At 43.9% G+C, this 19583-nt stretch overlaps 1 protein-coding gene across 3 annotated transcripts; it reads right to left on the bottom strand.

Moving 5' to 3' along the window:
- Positions 1-2899: 2899 nt before the first annotated feature.
- On the bottom strand, positions 2900-13102 carry SMIM30 (small integral membrane protein 30). Of its 3 annotated transcripts, XM_075276297.1 has the most exons (4): positions 12968-13074; positions 12811-12868; positions 12317-12363; positions 2900-3258 (listed from the first exon to the last, which is right to left on the bottom strand). In XM_075276297.1, exon 4 carries the CDS (start codon positions 3231-3233, stop codon positions 3048-3050), a length of 186 nt encoding a protein of 61 aa, XP_075132398.1. In that variant the 5' UTR covers positions 3234-3258; positions 12317-12363; positions 12811-12868; positions 12968-13074; the 3' UTR covers positions 2900-3047. The 3 variants fall into 3 exon arrangements, with proteins under 3 accessions (XP_075132398.1, XP_075132397.1, XP_075132396.1); XM_075276296.1 differs by lacking the exon at positions 12317-12363 and having other exon boundaries at positions 12811-12865; positions 12968-13102; XM_075276295.1 differs by lacking the exon at positions 12317-12363.
- Positions 13103-19583: the final 6481 nt, after the last annotated feature.

The following is a 19583-nucleotide window of genomic DNA, read 5'->3' as shown; positions in this document are numbered from 1 at the left end:
TATTATTATTATATTCTGGTGTGATTATAGTCATTCTTGCACTATCTTTGAGTTAACTTGTTTTAGAAAAACCTGTTTGCATACAGTGTGTAGAGATGAACCTCTGAACGGATTGATATGAAACACTGCACAGTGATTCATTTATTTTGGCAAATTAAATTGAACTTCACAACCCAAGTCTTAGGCCGGCAAACAGCGACGAAATCCATTGGAAGGAGTAAGCACAAGATTGTGCAACAAGGCAGATGTCTAGTTACAGGCGTACACACACAGAAAGACAGTAGTGATGAATCACACTTATCTTCGGCAATGATAATACCATGACCACACTATGAAGAGGCTTTCACAAGGGAATGTCACACTGGTCCTGCTTCTGGGATTATCGTGTGCAATGGCATAATGTATGGCAGCCAGACTTCTTCACTTCAAGTACATTAACAGCAGTGGCGTAACTAGGAATGGCGGGACCCCGTGGCAAACTTTTGACATGGGGCCCCCCCGACACCGAAGATCTCGACCGAGTCCCTCCTACGCATTCCTGCGCGCTCTATTATGTCCCATAGTGTCCCCTGCACACAGTATTATGTCCCTTAGTGGCCCCTGCACACAGTATTATACCCAATAGTGGCCCCTGCACACAGTATTATGTCCCATAGTGGCCCCTGCACACAGTATTATGTCCCTTAGTGGCCCCTACAGGACTAAATACTGTCACCGCTGACCGCTATACCAGGACAAATTGTGGATAAAAAAAATCTGATCCTGTGCATTACAATTTAGTAACTCCATGTGCCTCATATTAATAACAGTTAACCCTATCATGTCCCTCACATTAAGCCTTGTGTACCTCACATAAGAGTTACTGATATGTGAGAGACATGGAGGTAATAATAAAGTATCTTCATTACTATTACCCCCAAATGTCTCACATATCAGTAACTCTTATGGTGAGGCAAACAGGGGTTAATGTGAGGGAGATGATGGGGTTAACTGCTATTACTATGAGGCACATGGAGTTACTAAAACACAAGTAATCCCCCCATATGCCTGATAGTAACAAGTAACCCCAGTACGTACCTGTGTATCTTCAGTTTCATTTTCCTAGAGCAGCTTCTTCCTCTTCTCTTCTGTGCAGGACGGCAGGGATAAGCCCCGCCTCCTCCTCTCATTGGTGGGCAGAGGACAGCAGAGAAAGGGAGGGGGGAGAGAGGGGGAGCATCCTGAAGCGCTGACAGGAGCCAGACCTGCAGCTCCTGTGTCTCAGCCGCTGCTGCAGCTTCGGGGCCCCCTGTTGGTGGAAAGTATTCCACCAGCAGGGGGCCCCGATCATTATACTCGGGGGTCCAAAAAGACCTCCGAGCATAATGATAGCAGCAGTAGCAGCTGTCACCGGGCCCCTAATGTCCCGGGCCCTGTGGCAGCTGCTACCGCTGCTATGGTGGTAGTTACGCCACTGATTAACAGCTTGTTTTGGTCATAGAGCCAGTGGTACAGCCATTTCTACAAAATATCCATAAAGGCGTTTTCCAGCAGGACAACATGAGGCCTATGTGGACTCAATGGGGCGCATTTGCTAAATTGCACCATTCTGAGGTCTTTTTCCAATCATGTGCTCAATTTATGAGGCGTTTGCACTTTTTTTTTTTTTTTTCAAACAGATGTTATGTTGCTCTTGTCACTTTTACTTTTCGTAGTGAAAAGGGTGTGTGGCCTAAATTGAGATCTTTTTCACACTATATTTAAAATTGTGTCATTGTAAAGAAGGGAAAAAAGCACAAATGCACTTGAGTATATGGGCAGTGTAAAAAACTCATTAGGTCAGACAGCATTATAAAGGAGCAAAGTGCAAATAGCTTCTAAAGATGCATCTAAACTAACACATGTGCACTACCTTTACATGATGCTTCCTGACCTGTGTCTCACATAGTTAAGACATCATTTTAGGTCACAATGGACTTTATATTTTGTTTAATTTATTGAGGTGATTTTTTTTATTGGTTAATTCTAGTGAGCTATAATAGGGGTGGGCTTACTACTTATTATTATTATTATTTATTTATATAGCACCATTAATTCCATGGTGCTTTACATTGGGGGGTTACATACAGTACACAGAATATACAGGTAGATATAATACTAACAATGACTGACTGGCACAGTGGGGTAGAGGGCCCTGCCCGCGAGGGCTTACAATCTAAGTAAGTACAATACTTACAAAGTATTGTATACATAGAACACAAGTAGTACTATCCAATACATCCAGAGCCATACATAAGCAAATTATAATAGTTTCTTTAAGGTTATATAAATGAATTGATAGACTTTTAAGCCATCTATAAACGTGGATGGTACTTGCTGGCACATGACCATCTATTTAGGTGGTCATGTAATACACTTGAGTTAATTTAACCCTATATAAATGTATTTTGTTCATTTATTTTCTCTTTTTTTTTAGAGCAAAATTATATTCATTGAACAATTGGAACAATTTAGTAGGGAGAGAGCTCCATTAACACTTTTTTCACACATACACACCATAATAAGGGTCCCTATGCTATAAATCTCTACACACTACAATCAAAATCTTTTTTTTCATAGAAGAGCAGATGAGAGGAAAGTGCTTTTTGGAGTGTGTCTTCACTTGCTTAGTCTTTGGTCTCAACTCTATAGATTCTTGGGATAAGCACTTTCAGCCTGATTTACATATGAATAAAACAAACATTTACATGAAATTGGGGATCAAAAGCTGAATAACAGGTTTATTTGTAAGCTGTAGAAATACCAGTACAAGGTACTGTGCATAGGTTTATAACCAATTTACTGCTGACAGACTCTCTTTATATACTACCAATACATTTTGGGGTTTCAATTTTGAGAAAAAGACACATATACCATAAAATACTCTATTATGTCTTGCATTTAATATTTATATTGAAAAGAAATAATATCACTGTATTTTCATTGGCAGTTCATTTACAATTTATATAAAAAAGAAATAGATATCCTCCCAACAATAATTTTATGAACTCAAAATACAACACACATTCTTAGTACTGCCCTTCTTTCTTTCTGGCATAGTACCCCAAGCAAGCACAAAATCCAATCCCCACAATAATCACTCCAAGCAGCATTGCTATTGCATCCCCTTCGTCCATTGCTTCCACACCTGGGAGCAGGAAAATTAGTGATATAAACACAGAGAGAAACCTCCAGGCTGGTCCAGATAAAGCCATTTAGTCCTGAATAACAAGTCCGTTTCTGTACAGAGTTAAAAAAAAAAAAAGGATGTTATTAGTATACTCATAAATAATTACAAATACATATGGGTCCAATTTATCAAATGGGCAAGCAAAGATTATGAGGTGACCAAAAAACATTGATTTAAGGATTTAGAATTATTTCCCCGTGCAGTATACCTCTATATTTCAAATAGTTTAGGCATTTTTAGATAAAACGATGCCGACTAGGTTTATTTACATGAAGCATGCGTAAAGAAGGGTGTTTTCAATTTTAGTAGGAGTGTTCCTGGACTTTTAAATTGTGTCAGGGTCTGGGGTTGCTAGGTGGGGTGACATAGACACAAAAGTCCAGATTCTTTAGTCCAAAACAAAGGCAGAGTTTATTTTCACTCAAAAAGGTAGTGCAGCAACAAAAGGAAACAATACAAAAATAAATCCCTGCCCGGCTAGGCTCTAACTAAACATAGAATAGGTTACCTCACTTAGAATAACAGAAATCAAAAGCCAGTAGAATCATTCAGGACACAGCTCCAAAAATATGACCTCTCTGTTGGCTCTCTAGCCAAGCTCTGCCCCAGTCTGCTGCTGGAGCTGGCTTCTTAAGCCTCCTTGACGAGGAGACTCTCTGCAGCTGAGTCGCTGTCGGAACATGCCCAAAGTGTGGACTGGAGGAGGGGGGGGGGTGGAATGACAGGTCCCACTACCAACCTACCTGGCATTCCTAAAAAATCCAGCTCAATACACAGCACTTGAAACAAAGCTCAGCAGACAAAAGTTGTCTGCTGAGAATAACTGCTTCTGGACTTTCTCATCTCACCTACCTGAGCAGTCTGGGTGAGATGTACACCTCCTCCATCATTTTACCAGCCATTGGCTTACAGTATATACAGGTGACTGGCATTTACCAAAATGCTGAGCAGACGAAAGTTGTCTGCTGAGAACAAACATTCCTTCTGGAGTTTTCTCATCTCACCCATTTTAGCAGTCTGGGTGAGATGTACACCCCCTCCATTACCTGACCAGCCGTCGGCTTACAATTGTTAGGCGTGTTCACACAAATGCTGCAGCCTCTTTAAAGAACTGGGGGCCAGGTCTTTAACCCCTTCCTGTCATTTTTATTTCATTGTTTTTCTTCCCACCTTCCAAAACCCATAACATTTTTATCATCAGCTAGCTTTGTAATGCTCATTGACATAGAATACGCATAAATTTAATTGGATACATGACAAGTTATACTGAATCTTTTTCTACAAACTTATATATCATAATGCTCAGCATCTCCTGCTCTGTAATTTGCAATGTTATATTTTATGTAAAGTAAAAGGTGTAAATTAAAGATGAGCATATTACCAAGCTTAATTCCTTCAGACAATTTTTACTTCATATTGGTATCATTTAATATTCCATACAATGTACTGGAAAGCTGGGAAAAACCTGACTGGGTTGGAGGTAAAGAGGTTGTCCAGGCAAATCGATACATTTCATAGTGTGGCCCTTTCCTACATCTTCTCAGTGTGAAACTGATCACTGGATCCTATCTATACTGCTTGTTAATGTGGATTTAAGACTTTTCCTAAATACACTGCTTCAGCAAAACTGCTTTGTTTGTCCACTATCTTACTTTATTCAATTCATTGTTGACACAGCCCTTGACTTATCTGTTCAAAAGTCAAGTGATGTATCTGCCTGCTCTCAGGGGGAGGGAGGAGGGGCTAAGTGCACGGGAGCGAGCCTGTGTTTCTAGCTATTCCTGTGTCCACACCACGTGACCTAGCTTCCTGATCTCAGATAGAGGAGGGGAGCTGCTTTCATTTCTGAACTCGTCTTCTGTTCTCCCAGTTATCAGGCTAGCTAATTCAATTGTGTTCATTATGGCAGAGACAGGCAGTCTCTGTATGTAACACAGAATGGAGTTGCTCCTGCCTGTACTTCATAGTCCAATATTGTGCATATAGTGTTGTTTGAGGACCTTTGATGACATCACAGGCCCTTCAGCCACCCCAACAATGCATACTCTATTGGTGTGCATTCTTGAGGCACTGGGATCCTAATTAAATCATGGAAGTCAGATTTGCATATTCTTCCTAAGTTCATTTGCACAGTGGAGCGCTCATGGCTTAATAAGACTCCACACACCTAAATGGTGGTTCTCTCCCTATGGAGTGACAATATCCCCTCAACCCTGTCTAAGCCTCTCACCTCTGCCAGGTCAGTCCTTTCTGCGCCAAGCTGATGAGATGCAAGAACATCAAAACAGCTGTCCTTGGCTGAGAGACTGTACCTGGTGAAATCCCAACATCATTGCAAACAAAGGCCTCTGAGAAGGTCGGTATGATGTTAAAGGGAGCGCCCTCTATTGGTTTGCTTGATTGAGACTCTGTCTTCCTAATTACATCATGGAAGATAGACTTGCACATTCTCAGTGAGCGCCCTCTATTGGTGTGCATTCTTGAGGCCCTGGCTTCCTAATTACATCATGGAAGTCAGATTTGCATATTCTTCCCATGTGAAAACAGATGCAGTTATTTAGATGTGGAATTCTGTTTTTTTGGGCAGTCAAACTAGGTGTGGCTATAAAAGGAATGTGAAATCTATAAAAAAAAAAAAAATGCTTATACTTCTCCCTTATGCTCGATTCAATAAAAAAGCAGCGTTTCTGCAACATGGTGCCTAATACTCAGAGCCGCCACCAGGAATTTTGGGGCCCCATACACCCTGTGTCTGCACCCCCCCCCCCATTTTAACACTACTTTATTTTGTGACATACCAATTATGTATTACCTCCCAACTTTTGAAGAGTAGAAAGAGGGAGAAAATGTGCGGCGCAACAAATTTAGCTCCGCCCACTTTTCTGTTGACTCCACCCATTCTCATTCATTTTCATGTGCTCCCACACAGTATAATCCTCCTACAGTCACCTGTAAATTATAGGTATGCCTCCCCTCCATCTCTCCCCCAGTTTCATATACACCAAGAGGCTCTGTGGGCCCCGGCACTTGCCCGACTATACTACAGTGACGCCAGCCCAGGGCACAATTGCTGCTGCGGGCGCCAGGGGGCCGGCCAAAACCGGGCTTCCCCCATTTTTCAATTTGGCCGGGCCCCTGACGCCAGTAGCGGTAATACTGGCCTATCAGCGGCCCTGCTAATACTGCTAACTCTATTCTGCGTGTTGAGATTATAAAGATCAATCAATTATTACATTTTGGCCTGTGTATATATACCTGCATGGATGCAGGTTAAAGAAAATGTGATCAACAACAGCTGCATAGTCCCATATCATTTATTGTAAACCCAGTGGTCTTGAATCACTTTAGGTTTTCAAAATACTATCTAGTACTGTGGTGGTGAACATACGACACATGTGCCACAGAGGGCACTCGGAGCCCTCTGTGTGGGCATGCATGCCATCACCATACAAATCATTAATGGAAAGGGGCGTTATTTGATGTGTGTACATGCTGCCAGGCTCCTTACCAATAATAGCCTGTCCAGAAGAGGTGATTAAAAAAAAAAAAAAAAATTATATTTACCTCTAATGGGCTTCCAAGGGTTCCCAGCATATTGTTTGGAGGCCTGTGATTGGGCTTCAATAGTCGCTTGGGGTGCACCATCGTAATGACATCAGCATGGGGCAGGTGACCTCTGAGACCCAATTACAGGCCCCGGCAGTGACCTATGTTACGCTTTGCCTCAGTCACAGGAAGAAGAGGACCTAAGATTATTCTGGAGAGAGCTGAAGTGTTTATTTTAACTCACCTACCCTGGGCTTTACTTATACTCTGGTTACGATTGTGTGAATGGGGCCTAATTGTGTTTTTTCTTTTTTTTTAAAGACAAAATATATTACTGTAGGAGGAGGTACACCGTGTGTTATCACCCTTTGGCGGTCTACTGCATGGCCAGTAATCAGAAACTGCAGATAATCAGTAAGTATGTATGAAGCATACACAGCATACTATAAATGTGCTGCGGGCATTAGCCCATGTGGCACCACGCTATCTAATAAGTTATTTGTAAATCCAACCAAAACAAATTCAGCTGCCAAGTGACTTGCTCCTACGGTCAATTTAACATATTAGTACAGTATTTTGGTCATTAAATTGTGTTAACATTTGTAAACCAAATCTCAGCACACGCCAAATGAGCTGCAAATTTTTCAGAGATGACAATGCAAAGCACCTTGCTGATAACAGCTAAGATTGTTCAGGGTGATGACACCGTGGTCATTAGACCAACAAAACAAAATTATCTAATAAAGTAGACTTTACTAAATAATACTAATACCATGTAAAAATACACTGCAATGAGTAGTCAGAGAATGGAGGATTATGTAGATAATCTGTTTTCCCATAGTCCAAACAGCAGCACAACAGATGGGGTATTCCTGCCCCTGCGTGCAATCAGGACAGGTGGAACTTTTACTCAATCAAAGAACCTCCCCTATAAGAGGTCACCAGACCTCCCCCTCCTCGTGTTAGTTCTAAAGTAGAGATTTCCAAACCCTTAAGAAAATTAACAAGCCAAACATACAGGGAGGGAGCTTTGTGCTGCTGTTTGGACTATGGGAAAACAGATTATCTACATAATCCTCCATTCCCCATACGTCCAACACAGCAGCACAACAGATGGGGAGGTAGCAAGAAACCCCCCCCTAGGGTGGGACTTCCTGACAAACTGATGTCAATACCGAGCGACCGAAGGCAGCCGCCTCCGCGCTAAAATCGTCCAACCTATCATGTCTCACAAAAGTTAAGTGAGAACTCCAGGTCGCTGCCGCACAAATCTGGTCCAGGGAGATGGAATATCTCTCCCCACATGTTGTGGCAACTGCACAACTAGAATGTGCCCTTAAAACTCAGGCGGAAGTAGGCCCTGAGTACTGAATGCTTGAGAGATGGCCTCCTTGATCCATCTCGCCAATGTTGCCTTCAAGGCTCTACACCCCTTGTATTTTCTGAAAAGACTTACCAGAAAGGTTTTCTGGGTCGACGGGACTTTTTGGAATAAATCCCGGGAGATATCTTAATTGTACCCTGTCTGGAAGAATAGTAAATACGGCTCAGAGGCTGCTAAAGCCTGCAGTTCTCCAGTACGCTTAGCTGATGTGATGGCTAAGAGGAATTCCACTTTGCAGAAGAGGAACTTTAGTCCTATGTCTTGTAGTGGTTCAAAGGGGGGCCCACAGAGCCCCTGCAGTACCGTAGCTAAATCCCATTGGGGGATTAGGACTTGGATTGCGGGTCGGAGCCACCGGCCCCTCTTAAGGATTAACTTACCAACGAATCTTGAGACAATCTTATCCCTAATACGGCTGAAAGGGCAGCTACATGCACTTTTAATGTCACCGGGGTGAGGGCTTTCTCCAGCCCGCTTTACCAAAACTCCAATACCATCTCCATAACTGGTATTGCACGTTGATTCTCTGTGCACCATTGCTGGTAAATTCTGCCAATCCTCATGTAGCTTCTATTCATAGAATCTGCCCTTGAGCAGGCCAGTGTTGTCCGCATGGCCTGTGACAATCCCCCATGTCCGTATAGGGTGCGGTCAACCTCCAGGCTGTCAGGTTGAACCTCTTCAGGTCCTGGCATAGCCACTTGTTTCGGGTTACCAGGTTGTGAAGAAGTGGAAGCCTCCAGTAATTCCCTCGACTCATCTGTATGAGGTGGGTAAATCATGCCCTTTTTGGCCAGAACGGTATGATGGCAATCACCCATACCTGGTCTTGACTGATCTTGGCCAATACCTTCGAAACCATGGGAAGTGGAGGGAAGATGTATGCCAGCCTGAACCTCCAAGGTATTGATAGGGCATCTACTGCCAAGGGGTTGTCCTCCTGGTAGAGGGAACAGACCCTCTCCACCTTGGCATTGTACTGGGTGGCCATCAGATCCACCTCGGGGAGACCCCTCATCCGAGTCAACTGACGAAAGACCTCCTGGTTGAGGGACCACTCGCCCGACACTGCTTCTCCCCTGCTGAGCTGGTCTGCCAGCACATTCAGATGTCCCCTTATGTGCACCGCACTGAGGTGGCTTAGATTTTCCTCAGCCCAGGAAAAAAATCTGATCTGTTAGCTTGAAGAGGGAGGGGACCTCATCCCTCCCTGCTTGTTCAGGTAGAGGACCACCGTGACGTTGTCCGTCCTGACTCTGACCGCCTTGCCGCGTAGATCCTGGGTGAAGTATAGCAGGGTTCAATACACTGCGCAGACTCGCGCCAATTCGATGACTGAGCAGTCTCCAGTCGGCTCCATGTCCCTTGTGCCAGGGTCTCCCCCCGATGCGCTCCCCAGCCATGGAAGGAGGCATCCGTTGTCAACAGGGTCCAGTCGGGCTGGACCGTGGACATCCCGTCCTTCAATAGGGACCACCATTGCAGTGATCGACGGGTACTGATGGACAACTGGATAGGCTTCTTCAGCCCTGAGGGGCTGCGGCTCCAAACCTTGAGGATCTCGCTCTGTAGTGGACGCATATGCTCTAGTGCCCATGGAACTGCATCTGCAGCTGCTGACATTAAACCTAGGACCTTCATTGAGGTTCTTACCCGAACCTCCCGCGTATCCGCCAGATGTTGCAACGCCCGACAAATCTACTCCTTCTGACTGTGAGGGAGAGATATCTCCATCCTCTGAGAGTCCACAGTGAACCCAAGAACTGGATTCTGGTGGTGGGGACGACTACCGAGTTTTGACCATTGATCAGCCCGCCTAACTCTTCTAGGAAGGCGATAGTGATCCTTAGGTGGGCCGCGAGAACCTCTGTTGAGTGGGCCTTTAACAGCCAATCGTCTAGGTACGGTATGATGAATATACCTTGGAGCCGAAGAGCTGCAACGACCGGGGCCACGACCTTTGTAAAGGTGTGGGGGGGGGGGCGAGGATATTCCGAACGGAAGAGCTGTGAACTGCAGATGACACAGAGTACCGTTCAGCACAACCCCGATCCTCAAGAACCTTCTGTGTGGCGGAAATATCGGGACGTGTAAATATGCGTCCCTTAAATCTAGGGTGACAAACCTGTCTCCTCGGTGCAGAAAAGGTGTCACTGACCTGATAGTTCCCTTCCGGAAATGGGTCTTGAGGACGTATTGGTTGAGAAATCTTAAATCGACCACCAGTCTCTGACTCCCGATGTTTTGGGTCCCAAAAACACTGGAGAGTAAAATCCGGTCGATTGCTCTGCCAAGCACTGGCTCTAGAGCGCCTTTGTCCAGGTATCCCTGAACAGCGTTCTCCAGAAGGATCTGCTTTTGAACACAAAACGCGGGTTTACACAAATTTGTCGGGTGGGTGAGATGTGAACTTTATTTTGTAGCTCGAATACACGAGCTGGAGGCCCCATGGGTCCTGAATGTGACGGCTCCATGCCGCCGAGAAGTGGGAAAGTCGACCTTCCACTGGCAAAGCGTATACAAGGGGAGGGGGGAGTAGACGTCAGAAGGTAGTTTTCTCCTTCTCAGGCTCTCGGATGGTGTGTCAATTTATACCTCCATAATGGTATCCAGCTCTTTCCAAAAGAGCCTCCCCGGCTCAAACGGAAGTGCGCACAAGTTGTATTTGGAAGTACTATCTGCCCTCCAGGGCTTCATCCACAGGGGGCGTTTTGCGGCCGTGGCTAATGAGATAGCCTTCGCCGCAATCTTCACTTGATACAAACCTGCTTCTGCCAAATAATCCACTGCTACGGAGGTGGAGGATAGGAACGCCAGAAGATCATCACAGGGAACACCTGTATAGATATCTCTACACAGAGTAGATCTATTACCTCGCAGGAACTGAACGACTTCTCCTGTTGAACTCCCACGGAGGCCTGCGCAGATGCTGCAGTATAAATTCGGTGCAGGGAACCCTCTGCACGCCTGTATATCGCCTCCTGGAGATTTGAGCCATCTTCTGATGGCACTAACGTGCGCCTCGATAATTTAGAGACAGCCATATCGACTCTTGGGGGACGACCCCAATGATCAAATTTGTAGTGACGCCGACACAGTAGGCGTTAGTCAGGCAGCCCACAGGCAGATGGCACAGATGGAGAAGGCAGATCTAGCCTTCGGGTAGAGTACGAACAGTATAGAACTCTAGACCCGGTGCACTTAACATAAAAGTCTGTTTCCTTACAGACAGCAACACGAAAAAAACTCCCCTTTTTTTTTTTTTTTTTTTTTTTTTTTTTTTTTTAAGGGACTTGTTCACTCACAAAAGTAGTCTTGGTGCACCTTAGCTTACCTCACCAGAGCTGTGGGAGTTGCTGGATAACTCACTGCCATCTCATAGGCTGCAGTTCCCATTAGCTGCGCTTTAGGGCAGCGGGAAGACCCGGCCAGATAGGTGCGGTAAAGCCATAACAATCGCACAGGGCATCGCAATAGACATGCACAACTATGCACTAAGCATAAAGGGAGCAGAAGCTGACACACAAATTCCATGCCTGTGAACTGTAACACAGCCAGGCACCTACAGGCCACAGTAATAGACATAAGTGCTCACACTATGCACTAAGCATGAAGGAAGCAAGGCTCCACACAAATTCCATGCCTGACTGTAACACAGACAGGCCATTGCAATAGAAATGAGTGCTCACACTATGCACCAAGCATGAAGGGAAGCAAGGCTCTCACACAAATTCCATGCCTGCCTGTAACACAGACAGGTACATACACACCACTGCAATAGACATAAGTGCTACACTATGCACTATGCATGAATGGAGCAAAGGCTCCACCCAAATTCCATGCCTGACTGTAACACAGACAGGCCATTGCAATAGAAATGAGTGCTCACACTATGCACTAAGCATGAAGGGAAGCAAGGCTCCCACACAAATTCCATGCCAGACTGTAACACAGACAGGTACATACAGGCCATTGCAATAGACATAAGTGCTACACTATGCACTAAGCATGAAGGGAAGCAAGGCTCCCACAAAAATTCCATGCCTGACTGTAACACAGACAGGTACATACAGGCCATTGCAATAGACATACAATCAACATAATAGAGTGCCCATAGCAAAAAGTATCAGTGCTTTTAGTTTTCAGAAAACACAGAGGAAAGCTAGGACTCAGCTTACCTTATTGGGCAGTGAATGAGCTGTGCACAGCTGAACCATCAGACACCCTGCAAAGCAGGTAAGACAAAACCTAAATCTTTCTCTCAGAAGGAAAGAAAGAGAAGGAAAGAAAGGGAAAGAAGAAGGAGCTAACAGCCATCTTCTTCAGATCCCGGAGGAGGCCACAGGCCTCCTCACCACCTGTCCCTGTCCGCAGGACAGAAAAAAACACGAGGAGGGGGAGGTCTGGTGACCTCTTATAGGGGAGGTTCTTTGATTGAGTAAAAGTTCCACCTGTCCTGATTGCACGCAGGGGCAGGAATACCCCATCTGTTGTGCTGCTGTGTTGGACGCATTAGACCAACAAAACAAAATTATCTAATAAAGTAGACTTTACTAAATAATACTAATACCATGTAAAAATACACTGCAATGAGTAGTCAGAGAAAGTGCGTTGCATGAGTCTTATTAGCAGCCCCATAGTACAAACAACTATATAAAGTGAGAAGACTCACCTGTGTTAGTGACCTGAGCAGCAGCCCCCTCCCATGTACTCACAGCAAGCAGCAGCTACTACAGAGAGACACAGCTTTGTTACTACAGTTTCAAAGATCACTTTACAACGACAAATCACATCATGTGTATTCCTGATATCATGTAACGTAGAATTACCCTGAGTCAGGCTTCTTAATGAAACTTCTATAGCAGCACAAACGCCAAGCACAGCAGTTTCTTTCCTCATCTCATTCAGGAAGAGATTGTAGGAGGAAGTGACTTATACTACAAATCCCATGATGCTGTGTGTCTAGCCTGCACAGAATAAGGCAATAGTTTATGTGCTGTGGGAGGCTGCAGGAGGGACAGCAGGATGCTGTGTCTGATGATTCATTGTTATGTATAATAAAGCTAGCACTTGTTCATGAACATGGCGTGCTTGTAAACACACCAAAGGCTCTTCTGGCAATGCAAACAGAGAGATGTTTGGAGTCGTGAGAACAGAACAGTCTGTAATTCGTGTAAAGCTCTGCAATACCTTCTCTGCTTTGTTATGGACAAGTACAAGCTGATATGCTTGTGTATGGCTCAGCCCAGACACAGCTCTTGGATGTCAGTCAGGAACAGCTGTGAAGTGCGTCATATCAAATGAGCGGGGCCTCGGAATCTGCTAAGATAAACATAGCACCTGTGTGTAATATGTTATTCGGGAAATTTGTAGAAAAAAGTTATTTGTGATCCATTTAGGGTATGTTCACACGGCGGAAATTGCATTTCACGTGTGAACACTTATGCGTGGCATTCAGCTCCAGATTAGGCCTTAAGAATGGGCCTTATTGGGAGGGAGCCTCGCGTCACGTACACCGCGGCTAAGTCAGCGACGTCATTCGTGGCAAGATAGAGCAGCTCACTTTTTTTTCCACTAATAGCTAGCGGAAAAAAAAAGCGAGCAGCTCCCATTGAAGTCAATGGGAGCTGTTTTTGGAGCTGGATTTTGAGGCTCTTTTTCCTTGCCAAAACCCCTTAATACTAAGTTAAATTTTATAGAGTGCAACAAAATGGACAGTGCAGTATGTTTTAATCAGGCTGTTTGTTACTGCCAGTTACCATGGTTTACGCATAGACACATCTGTTGCTTTTACTTTGACTGTACTATGTTTTTGTGAAAGAGCTAGAAAGTGGTTACAGACATAACATTTTAAAAGGTCACTAACTTTTCAGATAACTGTCTCATTTCGTAGAGAATTTGATTCTGGACCAGCATGTAATGCCCTTTAATTTAAAAATGTAGCTGCTTTTTGTCTGAAAAACTCTCTAAGTTTTTGCCATTGGGTGTCTCCGTTCTATCTAATTTACAGTCTACTGCAGGGGTCTCAAACTCAATTTACCCGGGGGCCACTGGAGGTAGAGTCTGAGTGAGGCTGGGCTGCATCAGGTTTTCCACAAGCTATGGGCGCTGCAGCAAATTTAGCCCCACTCACTTTTATGTTGACTCCGCCCATTCTCATTTATTTTTCATGTGTCCATACACAGTATAATCCTCCTACAGTCACCCATACGTTATATGACTCCACATTATAATGTTCCCTTCCAAATGTCCCACAGTATTGAGTCCCTCTCCTGGTCCCCCAGTTTAAACTGGGGGAAACTAGAGGAGACATGAAATTGGGGCAGCTGAGGGAGACATTAAACAGTGTGGGTAGTTGGAGGGGGGAAATAAATTAATGGCAGCTGAAATGGGACATTAAACTGGGGGCAACTAGAGGGGGACATTAAACTGGACGTAGGGGTAACTGGACGGTTGTTAGGATTGTGCAGAAGCTGCGGCCATGAGATGGGCGTTGCTGCCTGTTCTTCTGTACAGTCCAGGGTTGCAGGGGTTAACCTGCCTTGCAACAGCCGGGTGTGATCGAGTCTTTGATGGACTGGTGTGTCGACCAATGGACGCTCGGATTGGGCAGCTGGGCTATTTGCTGGTGACCGCCCCTTGCCTATATAAGGGGGCTGGTCTGGACGCCCGGCGCTCTAAGATCAAATCACAAACCAAATCTGATAAACTGAATTGATGTGTGTGTGGTGCTTGGGTTCCAGCCTGTAAAATATTTAGTGGCCCTAGTTAGTAAATTCCCCAGAGACAGCAATGCCATTGGTAGTTGGGCAGCATGCTGCCTTGTGTATGTGAGTTGTGTGAAAGCTCTTTGCTGTGTCAGTCAGTATTCACACTGACAGGTTGCTGGCTGTAGTTGCTTTGGGGGGTTGGGTGGAACTAGAAGCACACAGGGTTTGTTGGTCTCTGGCTAGTCCAGGAGTGCTGGCTAGCCAGTTAGTTTATTTGTGCGTTTGCTCTGACTGCATGCCTCTGTGAATGGTAACAGAGTACACCTGCTGATTTAATTTAGCTGGCAGTGACTTGAACTATCAGACAGTATTCACACTTAGGTGTTAGTCAGTAGCCCAGACGGCTCCGTAGGGTTTAGTTTTTTGTTTTTTAAATAAACCCTGCTGACCATAACAACGGTGACATCACATACAGGTCCTTCAGTTTACAGTAGTACAAGCTTTCCACCGATCACCCATCACTTTTATCGCTGTTATAAGAGCTGAGGGGGGGGGGGGGGGATTGAAGGAAAGTTTAAGTACAACACTAAAGGGACATGCAGGGAGCTGCGTGGGACAACAGTATAAAAGCGAGACTTTCCCGCTAAATGTGGGACAGTTGGGAGCTATGTATTGAGGTAGGGGCCACAAACTATTGTCCCGAGGGCTGCAGTTGGCCCGCGGACCGCGAGTTTGAGACCCCTGGTTTACTGCTTTGTTACCAGGGAAGTATGACTCTAGCAGCAAGAACGAAAAATGGGGAGGGGAAGGAGTTTTCTCTCTTCACAAAGTGAATGCAGATGGGAGGGACTGATTTTCCTCATATGCGTACAAATTGCAAAGACTGAAGATTCTGTATATCTCACAGCTTCCAATGTAAACGAAAGTCTTCTATATACTTGTATGTACTTCTGGCTGCTTGTGTGGGTACAGATGCTATGTAATTCACAGACAGCAAGTAGCTTTGCTAGAAGGTAGTGCACTATCATGGTCCATTGGAATTTTTATCAGCTATTAGTTTGCTCTTGCACAGTTACGCCTGGCAGAATTACATTTAAACAAACCAAACTAGTTATATTGGATGGGGAAGGAAGACAGGCTGCTCCTTATTGTGTACGCCCACAGCCTTAACCCCTCCCCGACATGAGCCGTAATAGTATGGCGCATGTCGGGTCTGTAACTATGGCGACCGCCATAGCCGCCGGGTGTCTACTGCTTTAAGCAGTAGACAACTGGCTCTAATGCCTCCGATCGGTACCCGGATCGATCGGAGGCATTTTGCCAGTGATCGCCGGTTCCTGGAGCAAGCTCCAGGGCCGACGTTACGTTGGCATGACAGCCGGGAGCCTTTACAAGGCTCCCAGGCTTGTCTGCAAATTCTCTCTTTTGCAGGCTGGTCTATGCAGCCTGCAAAAGAAAGGATGATTTTTTGCAATGCATTGCAATGCATTAGCATTGTAATGCATTGCATTAGTGATCAGTCCCCCAGGGGTTCAACACCCCTAGGGGGTCTAATAAATGCAAAAAATAAATAAATAAAATATAAAAAGTATTAAAAATTCAAATCACCCCCCTTTCCCTAGAACACATATAAAAGTAGTTAAAAACTGTGAAACACATACATGTTAGGTATCCCCGTGCCCAAAATCGCCCGCTCTACAAATCTATAAAAATATTTTTCCTGTTTGGTAAACGTCTTAGCGGGAAAAATAGTCAAAAGTGCCAAACCACCGTTTTTTCACTGTTTTGATTTTGATAAAAATTTGAATAAAAAGTGATCAAAGCAATAGAATTTCCCGAAAAAGGTAGAACTTAAAAGTACACCCCGCCCCGCAAAAAAAGACGCCCTATGCATCCCCGTACACTGACGTATAAAAAAAGTTACGGCTGTCGGAATATGGCGACTTTTAGAAAAAATTTTTTTTAACATAGTTTTGGATTTTTTTTAAGGGGTCAAAATGTAAATAAAACCATATAAATTTGGTATCCCTGGAATCATACCGAAACACAGGGGACATGTCATTTTGGCTGCACAGTGAACGCCGTAAAACCAAAGCCCGTAAGAAAGTCGCAGAAATGCATTTTTCTTCAAATCCACCCCATTCAGAATTTTTTTCCTGCTTCCCAGTACATTATATAGAATAATTAATGGTGGCATCATGAAGAAAAATTTGTCCCGCAAAAATTAAGACCTCATATGGCTCTGGGAGCGGAGAAATAAAAAAGTTATGGGGTTTAGAAGGAGGGGAGTCAAAAACGAAAAACGAAAGTCAAAAAATGCCATCGGCGGGAAAGGGTTAAAGCAAAATGCAAAATGTGCTTCAACCTAAATGGGGACATTAGTAGCAAAAAAAACAAAAACCCTATAGGACCACATGTATGAAGCATATGTATGAAGCATGTATGATGTACAATCATAGAACAGTCTTCCCACTTTCATGAAAACGGTTTCCACTAGACTTTTGCCCTGTTAGTGTTGTTGAAAATACCAGAACTACAACAGTCCAATGGAGTCCATTGGAACTGTAAAGTAACAGTTTGTTTTCATTAGGCAGGATTCACACATACAGTTTTTCAACCTGTTGAAGCTAGTCTTAGCTTGTTTGAAAAACTGCATATAAAGCAGCATTTGTGATTACAAGATCAAGAAATAAAAAAACTTACACACCTCACACATTGTGTGACTCACCAAAGCACCAGAGGATCCTCTGGTGGGTCCAAGCTCTCTCACAGTAATGGTCTGACAAAAGCCATCTAAATGTGAAGGATACTATGGTTTGTTTCATAACGCTTTTTGGAGAGTGGGCAGTCCAGAATCAAATTATCTGGTGGACCTAGGGAACCTCAACCTGACATTTCTTATGTTATCAGATAAAAATAATGTTCAGCTTTTTTCTGATGTTTTCTGGAAAAGATGAGTCACAGTTATCATGGTTACTATCACATCTTCCACAGAACTAGCTGTTTCTCGAATTATAAATCTGTTAACTAACTAAAAAAACTAAAAATAACGTCTTAATTTGTAATGACTTGTTTTTTTTCCAGTTAATGCTATTGAGGGTGGGTTCACATCTGCGCCCCGGTCTTCGCTTTCAGGTTTCCATCTTCTGCCAACAGGAGACGGAAACCCGGAAGACAATGTCCCCCCGTGAGCGTTTTGTGGTCTCTGCGGCGAAATCGATTTTTTTTAACCGGACACAAAGTCCTGCATGTCCGACTTTGTGTCTGGTTAAAAAAAAAAAAAAAAAAATGGTTTCGCAGCAGAGTCCAGAGGACACTCATGGGCGGACACTTTGCAAACCCATTCAAATGAATGGGTTTGAAAAGTGACTGCTGGTTTCCATCTCCTGTCCACTTTCTTGGGCAGAAGGCGGAAAACTGAAAGCGGAGACTGGGGCGCAGATGTGAACACGCCCTGACTGAAATAGCTACAGTATGCTAGATGTTTTGGTGAATAAATACATTTTTTCCACTATTGTTGAATTTTTAGTTCCCTTACTCTTTGACACAGTTTTTGCAGTGATTGATGCGAGATATACTGTATTCCACTTTGTTATTCACTTCCTCCTTTTCCTGTGCAGTGTGTACTACAAACAAGTTGCAAATGACACTGTAACAGATTGGAAGCTTGAATGTCCTCTCTTGTTTAAACTTTATATCACTTACACTTGAAAACTGATTCTTATGACAGGTTTTATATGTCTGTCTTAATCCATTCCCTCCTGACATTAGAGGTGATAAATTTTTTAGAGGAACATACCATTTAATAATTGTGGTCATACTACTTAATTATCCATGAACAAATATATAGCATAAAAAGCTATGCTTAACTGGAGAATGAGGCAAAAAGTAAACACCAAATGTTCATAGACACCCTGTGACATCACAATGGGTGTAGAATGTGTCAAGTTCTCATTGTCAGCTATCTTGTGTCACTAGAGCTTTGCAGCTTGAAGAGGACAGACGTGCAGGTAAGTAGCTTTTTTCTTAGTGCTGACTCCTTCACACATTGTGTTGTTGGGAAGGGAAGGGAAGGGTGGAAGGTGGTCTGAAGTTTGGGATTGTTGCATCAACACCATCAAAATCTCAGCTAGACCTCTGTACAATGTGATTCTTGCTGTGATTGTTAGGACAATTATTTACTGGACAGACAATTCTTAGAAATGTTCTTAAGCCTCATTCTATGAACATGTGCACACCCGGGGAATGGGTTTTTAGCCCTCCAAAATGCACAAAGATATGTCCATATGGTCTAACGGCACTTGGACAGGGAGGTGAACCATTAGGTTAATGCCTTTTATATTTGTTTCTTTTTTTTGTTCTATATAATTTGTAGAACAAACATTTTGTAACATAAAACTATTAGGAAAATGCTCTAGTTCTCTGTTATCAGCTCCTTTGGTCATGTAGGATCAGGGGGTGACCAGTCTGGGATCCTGTCTTTTTCTTTAGTAAATAGAGCAGTAGGTGATATGTACTAAAGGAAAAGGGTCCCTTTATATGTGTGTCACGATATATCACGACTCTTACATGTTGGGTCCCTTTATATGTGTGTCATAATATATCAGGGCTCTTCCATGTTGTGCTGTGATGTAGCTTTATATTGATGCGGTCATTGTTACATATCTGTGATGTGATCATGATCTCTGCTGCATTATAGATGCCACATGACATCACAGACATCTCATGATGTCAC

Source organism: Leptodactylus fuscus, chromosome 5 (assembly GCF_031893055.1).
Source record: "Leptodactylus fuscus isolate aLepFus1 chromosome 5, aLepFus1.hap2, whole genome shotgun sequence".
NCBI lineage: Eukaryota > Metazoa > Chordata > Amphibia > Anura > Leptodactylidae > Leptodactylus > Leptodactylus fuscus.
Note: the sequence above shows the minus strand (reverse complement) of the source record. Positions and strands in the feature narration are given on the sequence as shown.

Coding starts and splice junctions, on each gene's coding strand:
- SMIM30 (XM_075276296.1), bottom strand. CDS start 3,233: ATGGCTTTATCTGGACCAGCCTGGAGGTTTCTCTCTGTGTTTATATCA.